Source organism: Vipera ursinii (assembly GCF_947247035.1).
Source record: "Vipera ursinii genome assembly, chromosome: 2".
NCBI classification, from domain to species: Eukaryota; Metazoa; Chordata; class Lepidosauria; order Squamata; family Viperidae; genus Vipera; species Vipera ursinii.
In genome coordinates, this window is record NC_139513.1 from 282,082,008 (window position 1) to 282,105,426 (window position 23,419).

General features: G+C 39.7%; 1 protein-coding gene across 1 annotated transcript in view; it reads right to left on the reverse strand.

Moving 5' to 3' along the window:
• The window catches only part of DCC (DCC netrin 1 receptor), a gene marked incomplete at its 5' end in the record, with an annotated part of 1,142,764 nt that overhangs the window by 120,680 nt on the left and 998,665 nt on the right, over nucleotides 1–23,419 (reverse strand). The window contains 3 exons of the mRNA XM_083355563.1: nucleotides 6,547–6,654; nucleotides 12,173–12,311; nucleotides 15,992–16,230. Coding sequence (XP_083211689.1) covers nucleotides 6,547–6,654; nucleotides 12,173–12,311; nucleotides 15,992–16,230 — 486 coding nt within the window. The remainder of the gene's footprint in view (nucleotides 1–6,546; nucleotides 6,655–12,172; nucleotides 12,312–15,991; nucleotides 16,231–23,419) is intronic.

Sequence of the window (23,419 nt, forward strand, 5' to 3'; positions counted from 1 at the left end):
TAACAAATGGGCTATGTTAACTCCTGCTTGCAGAACTAGAACCTTAATGTTAAATTTATAGATCTGGATAATGCAATTTCAGATAGGTTATATTCATCCATCAGTCTGTCCGTCCGTCTGTCCGTCCGTCCATCCATCCATCCATCCATCCATCCATCCATCCATCCATCCATCCATTGTCTATCTAGACTGTGGAATGCTCAGGACTCAGTGTCCAAAATGTGCAGTGGAACTTACAGAAGAACAAATGCAGTACCATTTCTTGAGATAGTATGGCTGCTTTAGGGAGTTACATTTGAACTCCAAAGCACCCGTTAGAGATTTAATCCAAAACCAATAAAATAATAATTATTGTAGCACTTCTCATCTTATTTTATGATTAAAAAAAGCTCCCTAGATGAATGCAGATGTAATTGAACTGAAAGTTGTCTTATGCAGACAATGTCCCAGAAGTTCCTTGTATGAGGCAAGCACAGTGTGCTCTTTTGCATGACTGCTCCAATCCACCAGTCACAAAAAAGCAATCTTCTTGCAACTAGAGATCACACATTTAGGAGAACTATCTGAGGGTTGTAGGAAGTGGAGATTTTTCTGTAGGTTAGTGGAGTCAGCATTAAGATAAAATAATTGTGTTTTATCTAGTAGAAATATGAAGGACCTAAACTCACATTTCCCTTCCCTTCCCCTCCCTATCTGTTCCTTTCCTTTCCTTTCCTTTCCTTTCCTTTCCTTTCCTTTCCTTTCCTTTCCTTTCCTTTCCTTTCCTTTCCTTTCCTTTCCTTTCCTTTCCTTTCCTTTCCTTTCCTTTCCTCCCCCTTTCCCTTTCTTTTCTTTTCTTTTCTTGTCTTTTCTTTTCTCTTTTCTGTTTCTCCTTCTTTTATCTTCCCATCCCATCCCATGTTTGGCTGTCAAATTTTGATGACTTGAACTTACGTCTTTGTGGCTTGTAAAAAATGGGTTGAAAGCTACAAATAAAGCTACCCATAGCTTTCAAACTACCATATTGTTGTTAGTTGCGAAGTTGTGTCTGACCCATCACGACCCTATGGACAACATTCCTCCAGGCCTTCCTGTCCTCTGCCATCTTCTCAAACTACCATATCCTTGTCTTACACAACATGACAGATTAAGTAGGTCAGGAGAAGGTATGGTGTTATGCATAAAAACGTCTGTGAGCACCTAAAAATCCAACACATCCACAAATATTTTTCCATTTCATTTGCCTGTCAGGTTAAGGTAGATGGATGGCCAAATCCTATTAGAAATGTAATCATTGTCTTTTATATGGGCTGCTCATGTGGAACAATGCACAGATGCCAGCATTTATGAAGACCTATGGACCATCCCTTTGTATACAAAAAACACACATGAATTCCCTGCTAAGTAATTCTCTTGCCTAGTTGCCTGAGCGTACATGTCTCCTTTTTGTAATAAACCTTGCCAGAAACTTAGCCATTCACAAGAAACTAAAATACTCCCACATTTTATTGTATGGCTCCCCTGTTTTCAGCCTCTAACCATTCCAGTCAGCTGTGAAATGAGAAGATTTGGGCAGCTGGATGTGGCAAGTCAATAGGGAAGGATTGCATGACATCCTGCTTACCTTTTAGCAAGTATATATAAAATTGTACCCTTAGCCAGAAAGCATTTCAAAGAATGATAGAGTATATAAGTTTGTCAGACTTACTACAATACTTCTTGTAGCAGTATAGCATATCGTGTTTTTTTTATCCCATTTATATCCCGCCCTTCTCCGAAGACTCAGGGCAGCTTACAATCTAAGAAGCACAAATCAATGTGCTTAGCAATAGCCTTCATTCTATGTATATGCCTGCTTATTAGGGCTTTCCGGCCCCCCCAAGCGGCATTTTTACAAAGTCACCTTAATTGCCCCCAACAATCTGGGGCCTCATTTTACCTACCTCGGAAGGATGGAAGGCTGAGTCAACCTTGAGCCTGGTGGGACTCGAACCTGCACTAACTGCAGGCAGCTGGTGTTACTTAAGAAGGCATTAGCCCACTGCTCCACCAAGGCAACTCTGAATGCTTAAACAACAATGCCTCCTTAAGTAACACCAGCTGCCTGCAATTAGTGCAGGTTCGCATCCCACCAGGCTCAAGGTTGACTCAGCCTTCCATCCTTCCGAGGTAGGTAAAATGAGGACCCAGATTGTTGGGGGCAATTAAGCTGACTTTGTAATAATGCCGCTTGGGGTGTGTCTGAAAGCCCTAATAAGCAGGCATATACATAGAATGAAGGCTACTGCTAAGCTTGTAAGCCGCCCTGAGTCTTCAGAGAAGGGCGGGATATAAATGGAATAAAAAAAAAATAAGTGTCTGTGAGTGATAATGATATGACAATCATTATCAAATATCAGCAGTACTATAGCCTTAACTAACTATTGGCATGATTAGAAACTGCAACTGGAAATAATAGCTTTTCCAGCTTCAAAAGGACCTTTAAAAAGATGATGACTCTAGAAAGAGTACAGAGAAGAGCAACCAAGATGATTAGGGGACTGGAGGCTGAAACATATAAGGAATGGTTGCTGGAATTGGGTATGTCTAGTTTAATGAAGAGAAGGACGAGGAGTGACACAATAGCAGTATTCCAATATCTCTGGGGTTGCCACAAAGAAGAGGGAGTCAAGCTATTTTCCAAAGCACCTGAAAGCAGGACAAGAATCAACGGATGGAAACTAGTCAAGGAGAGAAGCAACCTTGAACTAGGTAGACATTTCCTGACAGAAAAATTAATCAGTGGAACAACCTACCTCCAGAAGTGGTGAATGCTCCCAACACTAGAAGTTTTTAAAGAAGAGACTGGACAGCCATTTGTCTGAAATGATATAGGGTTTCCTGCCTGAGCAGAGGCTTGGACTAGAAGATATCCAAGGTCCCTTCCAACTTTTTTATGATGATGATGATGATGATGATGATGATAATGATGATGATGATGATGATGATGATGATGATGTTATGTGTGTCAAGAATGCCTGGCCTCTCTTTGACTGTTGTTACACAAGCGCACTTAATCTCCATCAAAGTGTAATTTAGTGTTGTTAATGTTGTTGTTGTTATGATGATGATGATGATGATAATGATGATGCAATGGTATGGGGAAAAGAGATGCTGTCAAGGGAATGATCAAATAAGAGACAGCATAGGTCACAAATGGATAGTGGGTTGAGCAGGGGTGTTAAACTGCCGGCCCGTGGGCTGGCTGCATCATACAGAGGCCGCAATGCAAAAAAAGTTGTGATATGTCGTGACACATCATGTGACATGCCAAATTTTATACCTGTGGGGTAGTGCAAGACTCAGAAGATACCATCCCTATATCCTGGGCTGTAAAGGAGATGGGGTGGGTGGGGGAGAGAAGACTATCCTTTCAGACTTACAAGATTCTATCAATGAAAGTTTACAATACTGTAAAGTAGAATTAACTCACCCGGTTGCAATTTCTATCTTGCAAGGGATCTTGCAAGTCTGAAAGGACAGTCCTCCCACCTGTCTTCTTAACAGCCTAGGGAGGGTCTGTTTTGAGACTTGCCTCACCCAATATCAAGTGGTGGTCTGTGCTGACTCTTATCTGACTGTTTCCTAGGCATCATCTCCCAAGGTTGGTCTTATATCCCATTAAGGTTGGCCACTCTGGGAAAACCTTGATGCACAGTTAAGCCATACCACAGGAACGTCACTTCTAGTAAAGTTATTAATAACTTTAAATGGGTCTTCTTGTATACATGGCCTGAAAACTCATCAACAACAGTTTGAACTCTAAAAGATCCAAAGTAAAAGAAGAATGAGTTAGGTATAAATTAGAAAAAGTCCAGGACTGTATGGATCAGGAAGGCCTTCATCTAACTATTACTGTAGACCTTAATAATACATAATAAGACATGAACTAAAAGTTTGAAACAAAAACTCATAATAGAATAGAGCTGGAAGGGACCATGGACGTCTTCTAGTCTAACCCCCTGTTCAAGCAGGAAGACCTGTACCATTTCAGACAAGTGACTGTCTAGCTCAGGGATAGGCAGTCTCGGCTCTTTTATGACTTATGAACTTAAACTCCCAGAATTCCTGAGTCAGCATAGATGACTGACTCAGGAATTCTGGGAGTTGAAGTCCATGAGTCATAAAAGAGCTGAGGTTGCCTACCCCTGGTCTAGCTGTTCCACTTGTCCTCACTGTTAGGACATTTCTCCTTAATTCCAGGTTGCTTCTCTCTTTGATTAGTTTCCAACCATTGTTTCTTGTCCTGCCCTCTGGTGCTTTGGAGGATAATTTGACCCCCTCTTCTTTGTGGCAGCCCCTCAAGCCTAATCAAGGAGAGAAGCAACCTAGAACTAAGGAGAAACTTCCTGACAGCTAGAACAATTAACCAGTGGGACAACCTGCCACCAGAAGCTGTAAATGCTCCAACACTGGAGGTTTTTAAGAAGAGACTGGACAGCCATTTGTCTGAAATGGTATAGGGTTTCCTGCCTGAGCAGGGAGTTGGACTAGATGACCTCCAAGGTCCCTTCCAACTTTACTATTATGATTATGATTAAGTACTGGAATACAAGGGATGCGGTGGCTCAGTGGGTTAGGACGCTGAGCTTGTCGATCAGAAGGTCGGGTCGAATCCCGAGTGCCGCGTAACAGAGTGAGTGCCTGTTACTTGTCCCAGCTTCTGCCAACCTAGCAGTTCGAAAGCACGTAAAAATGCAAGCAGAAAAATAGGGACCACTACGGTGGGAAGGTAACAGCGTTCCGTGCGCCTTTGGCATCTAGTCATGCCGGCTACATGACCACGGAGACGTCCTTGGACAAGCGCTGGCTCTTCGGCTTTGAAGCAGAGATGAGCATTGGCCCCTAGAGTCGGAAACGACTAGCACGCATGTGCGGGGGAACCTTTACCTTTACCTTTTTTATTGGAATACTGCTATTATGTCACCCCTATTTCTTGTTTTCTTTAGATTAGCCAAACCCAATTCTTGCAACCGTTCTTCATTTGTTTTAGTCTCCAGGTGTTTGATCATCTTAGTTGCTCTTCTCTGATTTTTTTTTCCAAAGTCTCAACATCTTATTTGTAGTATGGTGACCAAAATTGAATTGGTCGAACTTCCCAAATGTCTGGAAGTTAAAAGCAGAAAGTTCTTCTGCTTGTATTCATAAAAGGAAAGAAGTTTCTCACTGACAAATAATTGCATTGTTTTCATTTGTGTGATTATATATGTGGACAATTTTATAAGTTGCAAAGTATTTCTTATGAAGGATTGTCTACAGGGATCATTTAATTACATTATTAGCCCTTTTTTCTTTCTTTTTAAAAGCCTAGTTCTATTTTTCTTAGCAAATTAACATGACCTAATGGATATCTTAATTAGGCATAGTTTTTAATAGCAATATTTTGTGCACTAAGATCACCATTCATTAAATCCAGTCCTTTGTCAGTCAGTATTAAGGAGTTTGAGATAGTGCTTTAGTTTCCTATTACACAGTTAAAACATCCACAAATAAATTCTATTACCATGTGTCAGTCTGGACACCTTGTCATTATCTATATTATTGTTTATATTATTTGCCAAACAACTTGCTTATTATGAGCTGTCCTTAATTGCAACTTAGTATAACACTATCTACAGACCTTTGCTCTGAAGGGCTGCATTATTTTACAGTCTATCATACTGTATATTTTTTTCTCGAAAGAAATGAAGGACTTGCTGTCCTCAATTCTTTTTTATTTCTTCATGGAATTAATTACTAGAATCTCTTGCAAAACCTCCTTCTGTGTAAAAACAAAAACAAGAGTAGCTGAGATATATTGCCCCAAATGGCTACTTTTGTAAAAAGGTGATGCCATCTCTGTGTTCCACAGAATTTCTCAACAAACATCATTTGATTGCAATTATTATTGCAACCCCCTTTTCTCTTGAGGTTTAAAGCAAAATACATAAAGGTCCTGCCTCGTTTCTGTAGTAATCTTGTGTATTAGGTTGGGTCGAGAGAAAACTATTGGCTGAGAGAGATTTAAACAGCTGCTCCCTCAAAAGGGGTTCTTAACCCTGAGATTCCATAATCAACTTCAATGGATATAAATGGTATGCTTCTACGTGATTGTTGCAGGTCATGTCTGAATTTAATAAAATGTAGTTAGTCCATAGCAGGGGTCTTCAAACATGGTCCTTTTATGAATTCTGGGAGTCGAAGTCCACAAGTCATAAAAGGGCCACGTTTGAAGACCCCTGGTCCAGAGAGCGTATAGGAAACACAGAGAACTTTTAGACTTGAAATATGTGAGGAGAATCAGTAAGTTCACTGGAAAACTATAAACCATCTGAAAATATAGAGCTCTTTTCTTCAAAACAGCTCACTTTTAAAAATACAAAAGGCTGGGGTTCTTGGGTGGTTATTCTCCCCCCTTCCGTTTTCATCTAGTAGGCTTACATGGTCATTCCCAGGAATGGGAATGGTGGTGCAGGTCTTCTAAGTTCCATGCCTTTCTGTGTCACCTTCTGAGAAGGAGACAAGATGCAGAGCTCAAAAAAAACTTACCAGTAATTTTCCCATTGGCTTCTAATGGAGGTTGCCAGCTGACAATTACAGCCCGAGGCTTGCCCTCACGGGTAATGACTGTCAAATCCTTGGGAGCAGAGGTCGGGGCTTAGAAAAAGACAGAAGTCCAGAAGAGGGAGAAAAAAAAACACAAAAAACACAGAGAGAATAGGACACATTAGAACAATCATGATACTAGCTACCATGAAGTTTTGTACAAATTAGACATTCTTACTGTTGCTGCTAATAAAGAAATTCTTAACTGAGGACAGCGCAGAAGCTGTTAAGATGTTGTTAACTTTGGAAGCTTATGTTCTAGCCTGCAGGTAGTCCTTGATTTATGAACGCATTTGGGACTGGTACTTCTTCACTAGGTGTTTGTTCAGTGAGGTGCGCCCAATTTTGTGACCCATTTTGCTGTGATTGCTAAGCAAATCATGCAGTCATTAACTGAATCTAGCTTTCCCCATGGATTCGTTGGAAGCCCTTGGGGAAGATCATCAAGGGTGACCACATGACCCCAGGATGCTGTTACCATTGTAAATATATGCCAGTTGCCAAGTGCCCAACTTTGATTCTATGACTATAGGGGCACTGCGATGGACGTACATGTGAGGACTGGCTGTAAATCACTTTTTTCAGCACTGTTGTAACTTTGAATGGTAATTAAATGAATGGTTGTAATTCAAGGATTACCTTATATACAAACCCAAGGATCTCTGTGTTTGATTACTTACAGACAAGACATGCTGAACAGGATGTGGGACACACCTACAGTATATGTGATCTATCATTAGTTCCTTTTCTTTAATCTCTATTATTATACAAGTTTCTCAAAGTTGGCTTGAAATGTATATCTAAAGAATGCTTATCAAAGATTCCTCAATGGACATAAAGGGTGCATTGACTGTGGTATCCCAGAGTTCAGTCTTATGCCCTGGACACATCTGTATTTTTATTAATGACTAGGATGAAGAGCTGGAGAAAATACTAATCAGATCTGAAGATGAAACTGAATGAGATAGCTAATACCTCAGAAATCACTCATAACCTTTTTTCTGTTTAGCTTAGAAAAATAAGCCGGCAATAATTCAATGAATTTTAATCGAGCAAAGTGTACAATTCAGCAGATCAGAAAGGAAAAAAATCAAATAATTGGGGGATAAAAGTACCTGTGAGTGGTACTTGTGAGAAAGATTTTGGAACAGTAGTTTATTGCAAACTGAATATATCTCAGCTGTATGAAGTGGCTGCAAAAAGGTACATGCAGCAGTATTAGGATTGATCAATCAAAGTAAAGTGCCCAGATCACAAAAATACTGCCTTGTTATTCTTCACTGCTCAGTCCCACCTTGAGTATTGTGTGGAAGATCTGGATAACACCTTTAAGAAAGATTCTGACAGGTAGAGCCAGTAAGAAAACAGAGCAATGAGGATGACCAGGGGATGAGAAATTAGATCCTCCAAAGAGGATTTGAAAGCAATGGAAATGTCTGCTTTCAAAATAAGACAGCTGATGGCACTCTTCAAATACTTACAAAGATATGAGGCAAAGGCAAATCAAGACTTTTTTTTCATCTCAGAATACAGGACACAGAATAATAGATGGAGATTGCAGAAGAGCAGATTCAGACTGAATGCTAGAAAAATAGTAGGAGCTGTTTTGCACTGGAGTTCAAAATGCTCTTCTTAATTGCAGCACGACAACCCTTTTCCAGGGATGCTTTAATTTAGACTAGGTAACTGTAACCCTAGGGACGCGGTGGCTCAGTGGGTTAGGTTGCTGAGCTTGTTGATCAGAAGGTCGGCAGTTTGGCAGGTCGAATCCCGAGTGCCGTGTAGCAGAGTGAGCGCCTGTTACTCGTCCCAGCTTCTGCCAACCTAGCAGTTCGAAAGCACGTAAAAATGCAAGTAGAAAAATAGGGACCGCTACGGTGGGAAGGTAACAGTGTTCCGTGCGCCTTTGGCGTCTAGTCATGCCGGCCACATGACCACGGAGACATCCTCGGACAAGCGCTGGCTCTTCGGCTTTGAAACGGAGATGAGCACCGGCCCCTAGAGTCGGAAACGACTATCACACATGTGCGGGGGAACCTTTACCTTTACCTAACTGTAACCCTATAGGTCAGGGGTGTCAAACTCACAACGTCACATGATGTGTCACGACATATCATGACTTTTTTCCCCATTGCCGTCAGTGGGGTGGGTGTGGTTTTGCCGTGACACATCCGGCCAGTGGGCCGGCACTTTGACACCTCTGCTATAGGTCATTCTTTCATATGTACTTCCTTGCCTAAACAGAAAATCCAAATCCAAATCAACTCCCACGTTCTCAAAGTTGGCCACAATCATGTGATGCCCCATTAACTTTTCCTGCAACATTCCCAGGATTCTCCCTTGTGGGAAGGTGTCACTGGCTATTGTAAATGAGGATTACATGGCTGCGGCAGCAAGAAGGTGGTGCTGAACAACAGTAGCACGGTGGGGCTGAAACAGCAAGAACATTCTGAAATTTCATTCTCATGGAGATAATGGGTCCAGTAAGTTAGCCAGTTTGAGATACTTTGGTTGAAAAGGTTTTGCTCTATCACGCACTGTTTCATCCAATTAAACATTACAGACATGAGAGCTTTCATAGTATGTAGACTTTTGAATGGGGCTGATAGACCTAATGGCTTTGCCTTTCTCTGTGGTAGACAGTTATGTTCCTTTGTTCTAATCTCCTTTGACCATTCCCAGGCTCCTTCCCTTAAGTGATCTTAATTATTTTTAGTTAGATGTCATCAAACTGGTGTAACTCCTGTGACTTTATGGATAAATGCCTCCATTGTGATCTGTACCCAGTGAGAATGTGGAACTGTTTACTCATTTATGCATTTATTAGATTTCTATAGCCACCCACCTTATGCGGCACAACTAGGAGGCTCACAAAAATAATAAAATAATACTATAAATGATATTATCCAAGGACAGAATAACAGAGTCGGAAGGGACTTTGGAGGTCTTCTAGTCTAACTCCCTGCTCAAGCAGGACCCCCTATACCATTTCAGACAAATGGCTGTCCAATCTCTTCTTAAAATCTTCCAGTGATAGAGCACCCACAACTTCTGAAGGGAAGCTGTTCCGCTGGTTAATTGTATTCGCTTTCAGGAAATTTCTCCTTAGTTCTAGGTTGTTCCATTAGTTGGATTAGTTTCCATCCATTGCTTCTTATCCTGCTTTCAGGTGTTTTGAAAAACAGGTTGACCTCCTTGTCTTTGTGACAGCCTTTCAAATATCTATGCCAGGGGTCTTCAAACGTGGCCTTTTTGTGACTTGTGGACTTCAACTCCCAGAATTCCTCAGCCAGCATGCCTGGCTGACGAATTCTGAGAGTTGAAGTCCACAAGTCATAAAAGGGCCAAGTTTGAAGACCCCTGATCTATGCTATCATGTCACTCCTAGTGCTTCTTTTCTTTAGAGTAGACATTCCAGTAATCTCCTTATGTCAAGACACCTTTATCATTATCTTTCCTTCCACTTTCCTTAACTTTACCAATTATTGTCATTGTTTTACCCTACCATCCAACATATTTTAAACCAGTTTACTTTCTAACAGAGCGGGCAACTAACTTTCATTTTTGATGTGCGCCACCACAGTAAAAAAATGACAATAAAGATGACCTTATCTAACATACACATTTGTTTTCAAGCACAATTTCATTCCAACCCTAACCCATTTCAGCAGCAACCTGTTTCATGAACTTCTATTTTTTTTCCTTGTATTCATTTTATGAGCAGTTTTCTGTATGGTTTATAAATGATAGTTTTATAAATAATTTTCTCTAAACTACGCATTCATGTTCATATTTCCACAGGAGGATTATATTACAAAATAATGAAGTAGCGTAAAACTCTCAACATTTTATATACATATATATGAATTTTATTAACAGGGATGTGAATTTGATCAATTCATATATTTGAAAAGGAAATGTTGCCTCCAGCTGGACCCCATATTTCAACAACCTGGTCTTAAGGGGCTCTCTTGGTAAACAGAAAGAGAAATTTTGCATGTCGACAAAAGAAGCTGCTAGGCCAAAGCACCCTGAGGTCTAAACTTAAACTAATAATACATTTGGGGGGAGGGGGAAACATTTTAGTAGTGTTAAAATTTTCCTCCACATAGCCCTTTTTGTTCTCTTTGTGGAGTACATATCTACTTAATGTTAGCAAATAGAGAAGTCTCATCATTAGATAAACTCTGGATGCAATCAGACATGTCCACAAGTCCATGGTCACACTTTTGAAGTTCCACACATTTTAATATGTGGGTGTGGGTATCAGCTTGTATCAGACCTCCTTGGCAAAAACTACTTGCTATCATGTGACCATAATAATGTGACTTTTGGCACTCTTCCCATACTCAATATTACTAGTTTTGTAGAACCTTTTGTAACAGAGTAAGCAGTCCTCCTAACTAAAAAAATCCAATTGAGGGGTTAACATCTGTAGCATTCCTTAGCAGATTTCAGGACATCAGGTTTCTAGATTTTAGGGGGACAGATCTGGGACAAAAGAATTAGATGATTTACCAAGGAGAAATGAGGAATATAATCCTGTCTACTAAATGTTCCATGAATGATAGATTCAAGCAGGGCTTTTTTTCTCATAGAACGCTGAGAACGGAGTTCCAGCACCTTTTTTGGATGGAACCTTGCAGGGTAGGCAAGGCGGGTTGTATGACATGTGTGAGTTCCGGCACCTTTTTCTTTTACAAAAAAAAAGCACTGGATTCAAGAATCATTAAACATACATAGCTTTAGAGTTAACAACATGATCAGTAGTTTGGGTATAAGAATATGAATAAATTTGGGCTTACAGTTGAAGAATAGCCAATCACTATTATTTTTAGAATGATTTCATGCTTTCTTCTTCAAAATCGCCATGTTTGCACACATTTGAAATCTTTTTAAAGGTAAAGACAGCATAACATGATATGATATTTGGAAGTGACTTAAATGACAGTGATTTGAAACATATACATGGTAGGATTAAACATTGCCTGATAGTCTTTATATATTTAAATCCTTTGAGAACATAAGAAAAAAAGATAAATAAATAAATAAAAATATACTTTTAAAATGATTATTGCACAATGCAATAATAAATAAATAAAGACTAATATATAACACTGAAGAAAATTTGTCTTTACCAGTTTGAAAACAAACGCTTAATTCTTCTTATAAATATCAGTATACTATGCTGACTACAACTTCATTACTAATTGTTAATAAAATTGTAATTATTATCGCCATGAATTTCTACATGCTTTAAATCTTGCTAGATATCAACCATCACTTAGCAGTAGTAAAAAAAACCAAAAAGGACCTTTATTTATTTTTTGTCATCCAATATGGGAAGTATCTCTTGCATCGAAGTGTATCAACTACACCTTGAAATAAGTTGGAGCTACTAAATGAATTGTCTGCTGCATTCTAAACAAGATTCAATTAAAATAATTTATTTTTAACACTATTTATGAAATATTGCAATAAGTGTGGATTATGAAATGGTTTTTAATGTAATTAAACTAAGCATCAAATCAGGAAAAAAAACCTTATTAGAATTTTTCTAGAGACCTACCTGCTTCATATGTTGTAGCATGAGCTGTCATGCTCCATGTACTTGACCTCCGACCTTTGGTCACCATGACAGAGAACTCATACATGGTATTTGGCTTAAGACCAGACACAGTGTGGCTCAAGGCTGTTGTATCTGCTGACTAGAGAGAAAAGAAAAAGGATGTCTTTAAAGCTTAGTCATATTGGATTCACTAAAGAGACCATTTCTCCCACATTTTTCATTTTCCTTAAAACTTTCCATTCCTATGAGGTTCTTGATTTATTGTACTTGATCCAAACTCAAAAATGGTTTGTATCTGAAACCATTAGCCATCAGTATTAATCAAGGTGGTCAACTTCTTCTTAACTGAGTTACTGCTTCTACAATTCTGTCATCTCCAGGGATAACACTCGAGGCTTTGTTATGAATGAACCAGTTGAATTCCTAGTGATTATTTTTTCCCCCGAGACTGGCAGCCTTAGATGGCTTTCTGCTATGTCATAAAATTGTCATTATGAGTTATAATGGAGAAGGAAGTTCTCAAAGGATTCCTTCCTTCCTTCCTTCCTTCCTTCCTTCCTTCCTTCCTTCCTTCCTTCCTTCCTTCCTTCCTTCCTTCCTTATTTCCTTCCTTCCTTCCTTCCTTCCTTCCTTCCTTCCTTCCTTCCTTCCTTCCTTCCTTCCTTCCTTCCTAAGGAGAAACTTCCTGACAGAACAACTAACCAGTGGAACAACCTGCCTCCAGAAGTGGTGAATGCTCCAACCCTGGAAGTTTTTAAGAAGAGACTGGACAGCCATTTGTCTGAAATGGTATAGGGTTTCCTGCCTAAGCAGGGGGTTGGACTAGATGACCTCCAAGGTCCCTTCCAACTTCTCCTTCTCCTTCTCCTTCTCCTTCTCCTTCTCCTTCTCCTTCTCCTTCTCCTTCTCCTTCTCCTTCTCCTTCTCCTTCTCCTTCTCCTTCTCCTTCTCCTTCTCCTTCTTCTTCTTCTTCTTCTTCTTATTATTATTATTATTATTATTATTATTATTATTATTATTATTATTATTATTATTATTAGATGTGACAGGGTCATTTTTTCTTCTGCAATGTACTTGCACTTACAAAATACTTGCAACTTGGTGGCAAGAATGTTTTTAAGTTAAATTCCAATTTTAAGTTTGTGTTTGTTTTTATACTAAGGGAAATCCCTATATTTTTTCTTTCTTTCAGAGATGATCTGGATAAGAAGAACTCTGATAGCAGAGCGGAGAAATTATGAAAGGTTATGTAAATATCAGATGCTCCAATAGTCACAGTTTATCATTGGATTGGGCCTTTATTCTGGAAAGAGAGAGAGCTTCTTTGGTAAATTATACAGATTCCTTCAGTTTGGCTTTTGATAAACAGTCTTTTAAATATGCAGACTCTTTGCAAGAGAAATCTGACTCAGTAATTTAATCTTTCTCTCTGTAGGTGTGCATGTAAAATTCAGCTTAGTGACTTATTTGGGGGATTTGCACCACATGCTCAACCAAGACTACCAAATTCATTCACACTGCTTACTGCATACTGCACTTAGCTGGTTTTTACCTTGGGATTTGTTTTATTTTTTTATGGCAGGTGTGTGGTTAGTAGGGAAGCTTAGCATGTTGTGTGAATTCAGACTATTGGGTCACTTCAATGGAACCATAGGAAACCTGAAAATGGATGAATCGAGAAATCCAATTCAGCATACTAGCTGAACTTTGTGATATAGAATGCAGCAGAAAAAAGACAGCAAATGGTGAAAACTTTAAGCAAGATGCGGAATGGGGAATCAGACACAATCCTTCCTCAAAATAGGGATGTGCCTGCATTGTGGATAGATTGAAATATAAGACATTCAGCCTCATATTTTAGCACATACCATATTAATGTCAGCCAAACGCTTTCATAAGACACTTACAAAAATGGCCCTTCTTGGTGTTGGCCCCTTCTCTATGGAATATTATTCCCACCCACCCGCCTAAGGTACAGTTTGCCTCCATCCTCTTGCTCTTCTAAAATGCCCTAAAATGTGATTTTGTCAGCAGGCCTGAGGGCCACCTATGGAGATGAAGCTGATCAAGTGGCTGATTTGATGGTGCTGTTCCTGAAATAGGGGGTGGCGGGGTGTGTGTGTGTTAATGGGTTTTTATTATATGGTAGATTTTTTTAAAAAAATATATTACAAGCTCTTCAGAATCATCTGTGTGTGAGTTGGGTAGCTATATAAATTAATTAATTAATTAATAAAATGATTAGTAAATAAATAAATAAATTAAATAATTCAATCTTTTCTTCTAAAATTTTCAGAAATTTTCAGGAAGACAACTGCCCACAGGTAAACCTTATTTCAGTTAATATCACAAAATCACAATCTGTCACCATTTTGACAGAGAAGAGCAAGTGAAAAGCCCTTCTTCCTTTATAGGTAAGCAAGAATAATAATTTTCCTCAACCATGCTTGTAGCAATAGCAATAGCACTTAGACTTATATACTGCTCCATAGTGCTTTACAGCCCTCTCTAAGCGGCTTACAGCGTTAGCATATTGCCCACCAGGCTCCTCATTTTACCAACCCCAGATGGATGGAAGACTGAGTCAATCTTGACCTTGTCAGGATTGAACTCCTGGCAGTGGGCAGAGTTAACCTGCAATACTGCATTCTAACCACTGCACCACCACGGCTCTCTATTTATGCAGAAATGAAGATGCTATTGAGGAAATGAAAATACAGACTTCTAGGTATTGATTTGTTTTAGGTAGACTTTTTTCCTTCTAATTTTAGGTTTTCATTTTATTTTGAACTAAATTTTGTTTTCTTCTGAACCATTGGCAGACAGTATATAAAATGCTGTAGCAATGAATAATATCAGTCATCTGTGTCCAGGCACAATTCTCACTCTTGGCATTAGCTGGAAAGGAAAATTTCCCCAAATAAACATAGTATGCAAGGCCAGCTGCATTTTTGGTTTCTACTTTCTCTTTCCGATCCTAGAATTATGACTCTATAAGGCTGCAATGTGCTCCTCAATCCTTTGGCTTGCAATATAGCCAGGTTTTACTGCCCAAAACTATACAGGAGCTGCGATTATTTATATACTACATTTTTTGTACACATACATTTTTTGGTCTTATTCTAAAGCAATAAAATAAAGTAAACATAAATTTCTGTCCCCATTTTTTCTGAATTTGGAATTCAGTTTACAGCACCATGAATAAATGAAGCTATAAAAAAAGTTTAAACTAGGAAAGGCAGAAAAAATGTGTATATCATGGGAAATACAGACAAAAATATCTAAATTAAATAAGGGTGTACTTGTGGCTTTCCTATTTTCAAATGGTTTTACAATTACACACTAATTTGGAAAAAGGATGGATAAGAGAATATGAAAATTTATTTTGACAGATTTATCCATCCCAACAATTGCAAATTGTTAGCAGTGTTTCAGAACTGTCAGAAAAGAATATCTGTAGTTCAGAGTTGAACTGTGGGGCCTTTGGTGATTTTCTTGCAGACATTTTATTAACAAATTAGATAATGAAACTAATCTAGTACTGATGATGTTATCTAGTTTGGTAATGAAATGTCTGCAAGAAAACCACCAAGCTCAGAGAGCAGCAAGGACCACAAAGTGCTTCAACATTTTTATTGTTTACATCTTGATCATTCAAGACACTTATTGGTTTCCTATCTAAACTAAACTATTGATGGCTTTGACGATGGTCTAGGTTACAGTATTCTCTGCTTCTGGAATTGTGGAATATGTGATGAACCATCCATCTCAAACAAATACAGATAACGGTTGAGGAAATAATGGCTTCCAAGGTCTCACCTTGTATTTAGCATTTGTAGAGTAGCTGGTTCTCCATCGCACTGTGTAAAACCGAACTTCCGTGGTCTTCTGATTCTTGGGAACGGAGTTGTCTGCCCAGCTGACCCTCACAGCATCATGGGTTAATGCAACAGCCTGGACACCTACTGGTGGGAGCATGGGGGTGGAGATATCTGGGACTGAGGTAGGGAAATCATCAAGCAAAGGATAAAAATCAACTTCTAATGGGTCAATGGGATCTGGGTCACAAAGCCACCAAAAATTAAAAACAAAGATGTGGAATAGTCAAATAAATTGACAAAACAACCGCCAGTGAGATGCACATCACAATGTGTTAAATGTATGAGCATAAGAATGATGGGAGGAGAACATGAGAAGAATAGAGAAAAACAGCCATTAATTGAACAATCAGTGAGAAAAAAAATTGTTACATTACGGTGATCAAATTCACTGGGATAAAAAGCACACTTAAATTCATACTGAATACACAGTTTTCTTCCCTCCTGCCATTCGTATTGAATTTGCAACATTTACCTCGCCTCAAAAGCATGCACACATATTTATAATAAAATCTAAAAATTATACATAAGTTTCAAAGTCCCTGCAACATATGGAATGCATGGCATAGACTTGAAAGCCTTATGAACGCAATATACTCCCTTATGAGAAATTGGATGTGATAATTCAACTGATTGTATGTGGGAGTAGGCTAGATTCCAGATAGTTGTATTATAGATACAAATGCAATTTATTTAGATATATATATAAATTTAATAAATAAATAGATATTTTTAAAGAAAATTATGTGGCTTGATATAGCATGCCACATAATAAAAGGAAATGTAATTGTGGGTGGAAGGGAGGGAGGGAGAGAGGGAGGGAGGGAGGGAGGGAGGAGAAGATATGTTGGAAAACCAAAGTTTTTAAAATGGCACAGTAATACTAAACAATAGGGGATGTTGAGGCAGAAACAAATGATGTGAATATTTGGGGAAAATGCAAGAAAATTAAAATGAAAAACTTTGGTCAAGTGTATTTATGGGATGAACAAGGGGCAAAGGCTGAAAGGAGTGGTATGCAAGCTCCATCCCTTTCATATATGCATCACAATGTTGCAGGGACATACAAAAGGATTGAGAACTTTCAGTGCAATAGTGTGATGTTGCTTTCATCACTTTGATGAAAGGGATGGTACCTGTGGGTACTTCTGTGGGTCCAGTGGACATGTTTGGTCCTTTATGGACCATGCAAATTATAGAATGAGTACTTTAGTGCAGCTCTGGTTGGAATGAAAATCCATTTCCCCTGATTTGATGCTGCTAAAATGATTTATGTTTGATGATGCTTCGTTACTTTGTTCAAAATCTTGTAGACCAAGTGCTTGAGGGATAAACAACCCAACTATTTCTATGTATCAGTCAATTTTTGTTTTTGCTTTGGTGGCTTGACAAATTCAGTTGGCCTTATAAAGTCAGGATTGAAAATGTTTCAATCAATAGATATTATGCAGGGAGCGGGGAGAGAAAGAAAGAGATGTATTTCTTCTACTTAGGTGGGTCTTCATCAGAACTGCCATGTTTTTGATTTCTTTAAATCCGGGGCCTTTTCCATTTCTGTATGTAACGATGCATATTATTCAAGCCATATCTAACGATTCAAAATTATTATGTGAAACATTTTGCACCTATTCTGAATTCAGAAAGATATGAACAGTGCAGTTATTAAGAAAGATTTAAAATCTTTCCCCACCACAAATTCCCATTTTGGGTACGTGATAGCCAGAAGCAACCCTGACCACCAGTTCTATACAACTCCCCCAGCTTCAGTGTTGTGTCTTTTACAGCCAGCCAAGATCTGCCACTGACCGTTTTTGCCATGGTTGTTACGCAAATCACTGCAGTTAATTGAATCAACAGCCATTAAATGAATCCAGCTTCCTCCATTAAAATTTTGTTTGCTGAAAGCCTTCAGGAAGGTTGCAAATGGCAACCAATGACTCTGGATGGATACTGCAACCATCATAAATACTGTCATGACCCAACAGATCCCAGTTTTGAGGAGGAAGAATTGGAACCAGGGCCATTCAATGGGGATGGCATATCTCCCCTGGAATGTTTGAAGAATCCAGGGACTGAGGAGGATGCTGTCCCAGGCCCCTCTGGAATTGGGGGAGGTGGTCAACCAGATGGGTAGCTACCTGCCCTCATAAACACAGGGGAAGATCAGCAGCAAACAGGCAGTGGGGATGAGAAGTAGCAGATTTCCTCTGATGGGGAATAGCTATCTCCCCCATTCGATCCAAGGGCAAGGAGAGTGGAGTGGAGGCAAGCTCAAAGGAGGCCTGCAAGGCTGCTAGCAAGGAGGCCACCCCACTCCTCCTCACAAGGAACACCTGGCTTAAGCTGATTTAATCAGAGGCTGTGGGAGGGTGTCTTCATCAGGAACAATTGTTTTACTTGGCACACACTTCCCCAGCCTTGGAAAAACTCTGTCTGGATTGTGTTTCTGCCTATGGACACCAGCAACAGTGAGAACTGGACACGGAACCACTGATTGGTTCAAAATTGGGAAAGGACTCCTGCAAGGCTGTATACTGTCACCCTGCCTATTTAACTTCTATGCAGAACACATCATGAGAAAGGCAGGGCTAGATGAATCAAAAGTTGGAATTAAGATTGCCGTAAGAAACATCAACAACCTAAGATATGCAGATGATACCACTCTAATGGCAGAAAGTGAAGAAGAACTAAAGAGCCTCTTGTTGCGGGTGAAGAAGGAGAGTGTAAAAGTTGGGTTGAAACTTAACATTAAGAAAACCAAGATCATGACATCCGGCCCTCTCCATTCCTGGCAAATAGATGGGGAAGAAATGGAGGTAGTGACAGATTTTATTTTCCTGGGCTCCAAGATCACTGCAGATGGGGACTGTAGCCAAGAAATTAAAAGACGCTTGCTCCTCAGGAGGAAAGCCATGGCAAATCTAGACAGCACACTAAAAAGCAGAGACATCACCCTGTCAACAAAAGTGCATATAGTCAAAGGCTATGGTCTTCCCAGTTGCAATGTATGGAAGTGAAAGTTGGACCATAAGAAAGGCCGAGTGCCAAAGAATTCAGGCCTTTGAACTATGGTGCTGGAGAAGACTCCTGTGAGTCCCTTGGACTGCAAGGCGATCAAACCGGTCAGTCCTAGAGGAGATCAACCCTGACTGCTCTTTAGAAGGCCAGATCCTGAAGCTAAAACTCAAATACTTTGGCCACCTAATGAGAAGGAAGGACTCACTGGAGAAGAGCCTAATGCTGGGAAAGATTGAGGGCAATAGAAGAAGGGAACGACAGAGAATGAGGTGGCTGGATGGAATCACTGAAGCAGTAGGCATGAGCTTAAATGGACTCCAGAAGATGGTAGAGGACAGGAAGGCCTGGAGGAACATTGTCCATAGGGTCACGATGGGTCGGACATGACTTCGCAGCTAACAACAACAACATGGACACCAAACCTTTCTTGTGGGCTCATGACCTTGCCTTGTGGACCTTGAACTTTGTATGACTTACGGACCTTGCCCTGTGGACTTGCATCTTGTTTCTGGACTACAGACTTCTTCCTTGCTTTGAGAATTGGCTCTGGTGATTATTAGCTTTAGTTTGTGGATCTGTGTTGCACTGACTGTGGGTGGCTGCCTTCAGGAAAGTTTTGGGTGGAGCTTTACTGGCCATTGTAACACCATTTGCCATGGGATAGCACAGCAATAAAGGACTTTGTTGTAACTTGCATCTGTTTAGACAACCTGGGTCATAACAAATACATGCCAGTAGCCAAGTTCCTGAATCATGGTCACATGAGCACTGGGTTGGTTGTAATTTTTTTTTCAGCAGCATCATACTGTGACTTTGAACAGTTGCTAAATGAACTGTTGTAAGTCGGGGACTACCTGTAACTCTGAGTTTCTTCATAAGCTATTTCTAAAAGGGCAAGTTCTCGGTTAAATCCACACTTGCAAAGGAGAAGCAAGTTCCTGAGAAAGTGTTATCTGGTCCAAGTTAAGGATAATTTGATAATTAAGAGAGCTTTGCCTTTGATTCCAATAAAATAATCTATTTGTTAGACACCCAGTTGGGGAGGTAGTATGTTTTAAAACATTTTTTAAAGGGGAAAAATAATTTCACAATTTCAGATAAATGTATCCTTGTAAAGGCTTCAAAAGACAAAGAAGAACCAGGAACATATTATAACGAGTATTTGGGAGACTGAGATGAAGTGCTATTTTTTTCTTTCTTTGCTTTTTTTTCTTCAAGGGTGCTTTTTTTAAAATGGAAATAGTTCACAAAATGCTAGAATTATTAGCTATCTGGAGTGAGCCTACAGTAGTTTGCTTCATTTATTTCTTGTGAACCAATGTAGTTTGTAACTTTTCTGATTTTCACTTTTTGCTCTCCCTGACATAACCTTCTTCCTACACAAAGGCTTTAAAGAGGTTGAGCTATGCACCAGGAGAAGAGAATGATTAGATTGTACTTTTTGAAGCAGCGGGAAAAAGTAATACTGTACTATATTAAGAATATGAAGTGTGTTGTTCCATTGTTCAGGCAACTTCTCTTCTGCTGTCTAAACATAACTTATAACACCCCTTAAGACAGGTTAGTATTATTCCAAGAAAAATGAGAAGGAAAGAGGATTTTCCTTAAACTACCTAGTAAGATTTTTTTTATTGCAAGAGACAAGCTATATTGAGTATATAGGTAAAGGTAAAGGTTCCCCCACACATGCGTGCTAGTCGTTTCCGACTCTAGGGGCCTGTGCTCATCTCCGTTTCAAAGCCAAAGAACCAGCGCTTGTCCGAGGACGTCTCCGTGGTCATGTGGCCAGCATGACTAGACGCCAAAGGCGCATGGAACGCTATTACCTTCCCACCATAGTGGTCCCTATTTTTCTACTTGCATTTTTACGTGTTTTCGAACTGCTAGGTTGGCAGAAGCTGGGAAGAGTAACAGGTGCTCACTCTGTTACACGGCACTCGGGATTTGACCCGCCTAACTGTCAACCTTCTGATTGACAAGCTCAGCATCCTAACCCACTGAGCCACCGCATCCCTTTTATATTGAGTATATACACTGAACCATTTTATTAAACTATATATGAAACTTTTCCTTCATGCTATCTCTTTTTTACATGGTCTCATCTTGACACTGCAGATCCAAGAGTTACAACCTTTCATTAATGTACTACAAGAATGTCACATTTGTCTTCCTGTGAAACTTTTTCTATCTTACAATAATCTGTACTTATGGAAAACAATTTGAAACACTGATGCCCAAGTGACAATATAAAACCACTTTTTGTGAGTTGGGCTACTAATCTTTCTGGCTCAGCAGTATCCATTTCAACTAATAATTCTCAGCCATGGATATTTCCAAGATGTTGATTGAAGGCTGTGAAACGGAGGCCTTCTGCAGGAAACACATACAAGGGAATCCTCGACTTACGACAATCATTGGGACCAGAGTAGCTACTAAGCAAGGTGGCTTTTAAGCTAATCATCTCTGACTTTACAACTTTTTTTGCCAAAGTTGGTAAATGAATCACTGTAGTTGTTAAAGGCATCATGTGGTTGTTAAGCAAATCCAGCATCGCCTATTGACTTTGCTTGTCAGACATTACCTGGAAAGGTTGCAAATGGTGATCACGTGAACTGTAGTAAATACAGCCTGGTTGCAAATTCCCCAAATTTTGATCGTGGGACTATGGGGAACAGTTGTAAGTGCAAAGACTGGTTCTAAGTCACTTTTTTCCAGTGCTGTTATAACTTCAAATGGAAGGAACATGGTGGCTCGCATGATTAGGATGCTGGGTTGACAATCAGCAAGCCTGCGTTCGAGACCCAAATGCTGCTGTGGGGTGGGGTGAGCTCCTGTCATGAGCTCCAGCTCCTGCCAGCCTAGCAGCTCAAAAGTGAGCAGTCTCAAGTAGATAGAAGGGTACTTCAGTGGGCACATTAATGGACACATGAAAGGAGCCCCCAACCAGCTATCCCCTGGGCAACAATGTTGTCACTGGCTAATAGTTTCAAACTGGAAGCATCTTGGTGCTTCCGACACGGACAGGATGGGACTCCAAAGGGTTGCTAAATGAGTGGTTGTAAGTCAAGTGCTTCCTCTATTCTGTCTCCTTGAGTTATTGCTCCTTCCTGAATTCTACTTTCCATTATTCATGAATGCATCTTAACGTTCCGATTTTAACATTGCGAAACTTGGACTATTGAGAACATTGAGCTTGGATGAAAGATGGGTAAGGAGAGAAGATGTTAATGGTGGAAACTGTAGTATCTTATATTACCACAGATGTCCCATCTCTGAATGAGACCTCACTTTCTTACTCTGGCTGACATCTGGGCTTTTGCTGTCTAGAGCTAATTAACTTCAGTTTAGCAAAATAATAAATGTTAAGAAACTCCCCACTCTCTCCTCAGTCTCTTTTGGGGTTCTGGCATTACAGTTCCTCAAATTATCCCTACATTTGGTATTTTGAAATGTAAAATGGCTGGAATAGAGATCATTAATATAAAGCCTATGTGGAGTTAAAGCCACCAGTGAAAATATAATAAATTTCTTTGCAGCATAATCATTTAATTTTGCTCCATCAGTAGTCTTTCCAGCTGAATCTTGACAAAGGCACAATTGGCTCATTTTAGCAGGTAGTCAAATTTATCAAAAGGGGCTGTTATGGACTTTGCTGCATATTCAGGGTGGATAGGTCAGGTTTTTCATTTCCGACCAGAAGGATAATTAATTCACGTATTAACAGAGCTGCTTCCATATGGATGGACTCCATGTAATTGCCGTAGCATCTCTAATGAGGGAGCTCATTGGATGAATGCGTGAATGACACAGTACTCTCAAACTGAGAAGTAGTAATTTCACATTCTGGTGCGGGTAAGTGTTGTGTAAATGGTTCAACCTTCATTATTCCTCTTTGCAGGGCTGAGAGTACTGACCTATGAGGAAAGGAACTCCCATACCATTCTGGTAGCTTGCAATATGATATTACTATTAATTAATATCCATATTTTCATTAGAAGTATTTGTACAGTGGGAAAACATTATTGTTTTCTCAATAATGTTCCTCCTAGTTATTCTTCTAATAAATGTGGGATGAGAGTACATTGGCATGCCACAAAGTGCTAAATACATTGGCTGTCACAAAGAAGAGGGGGTCACCTGAAATCAGAAGAAGAAGCAATGGATGGAAACTAATCAAAGAGAGGGCCAACCTGTAAATAAGGAGAAATTTCCTGACAGCCAGAACAATTAATCAGTGGAACAACTTGCCTCCAGAGGTTGTGTGTGCTCCAACACTGGAGATTTTAAAGAAGAGATTGGACAACCATTTTTCTGAAATGGTATAGGCTTTCCTGCCTGTGCAGGGGGTTGG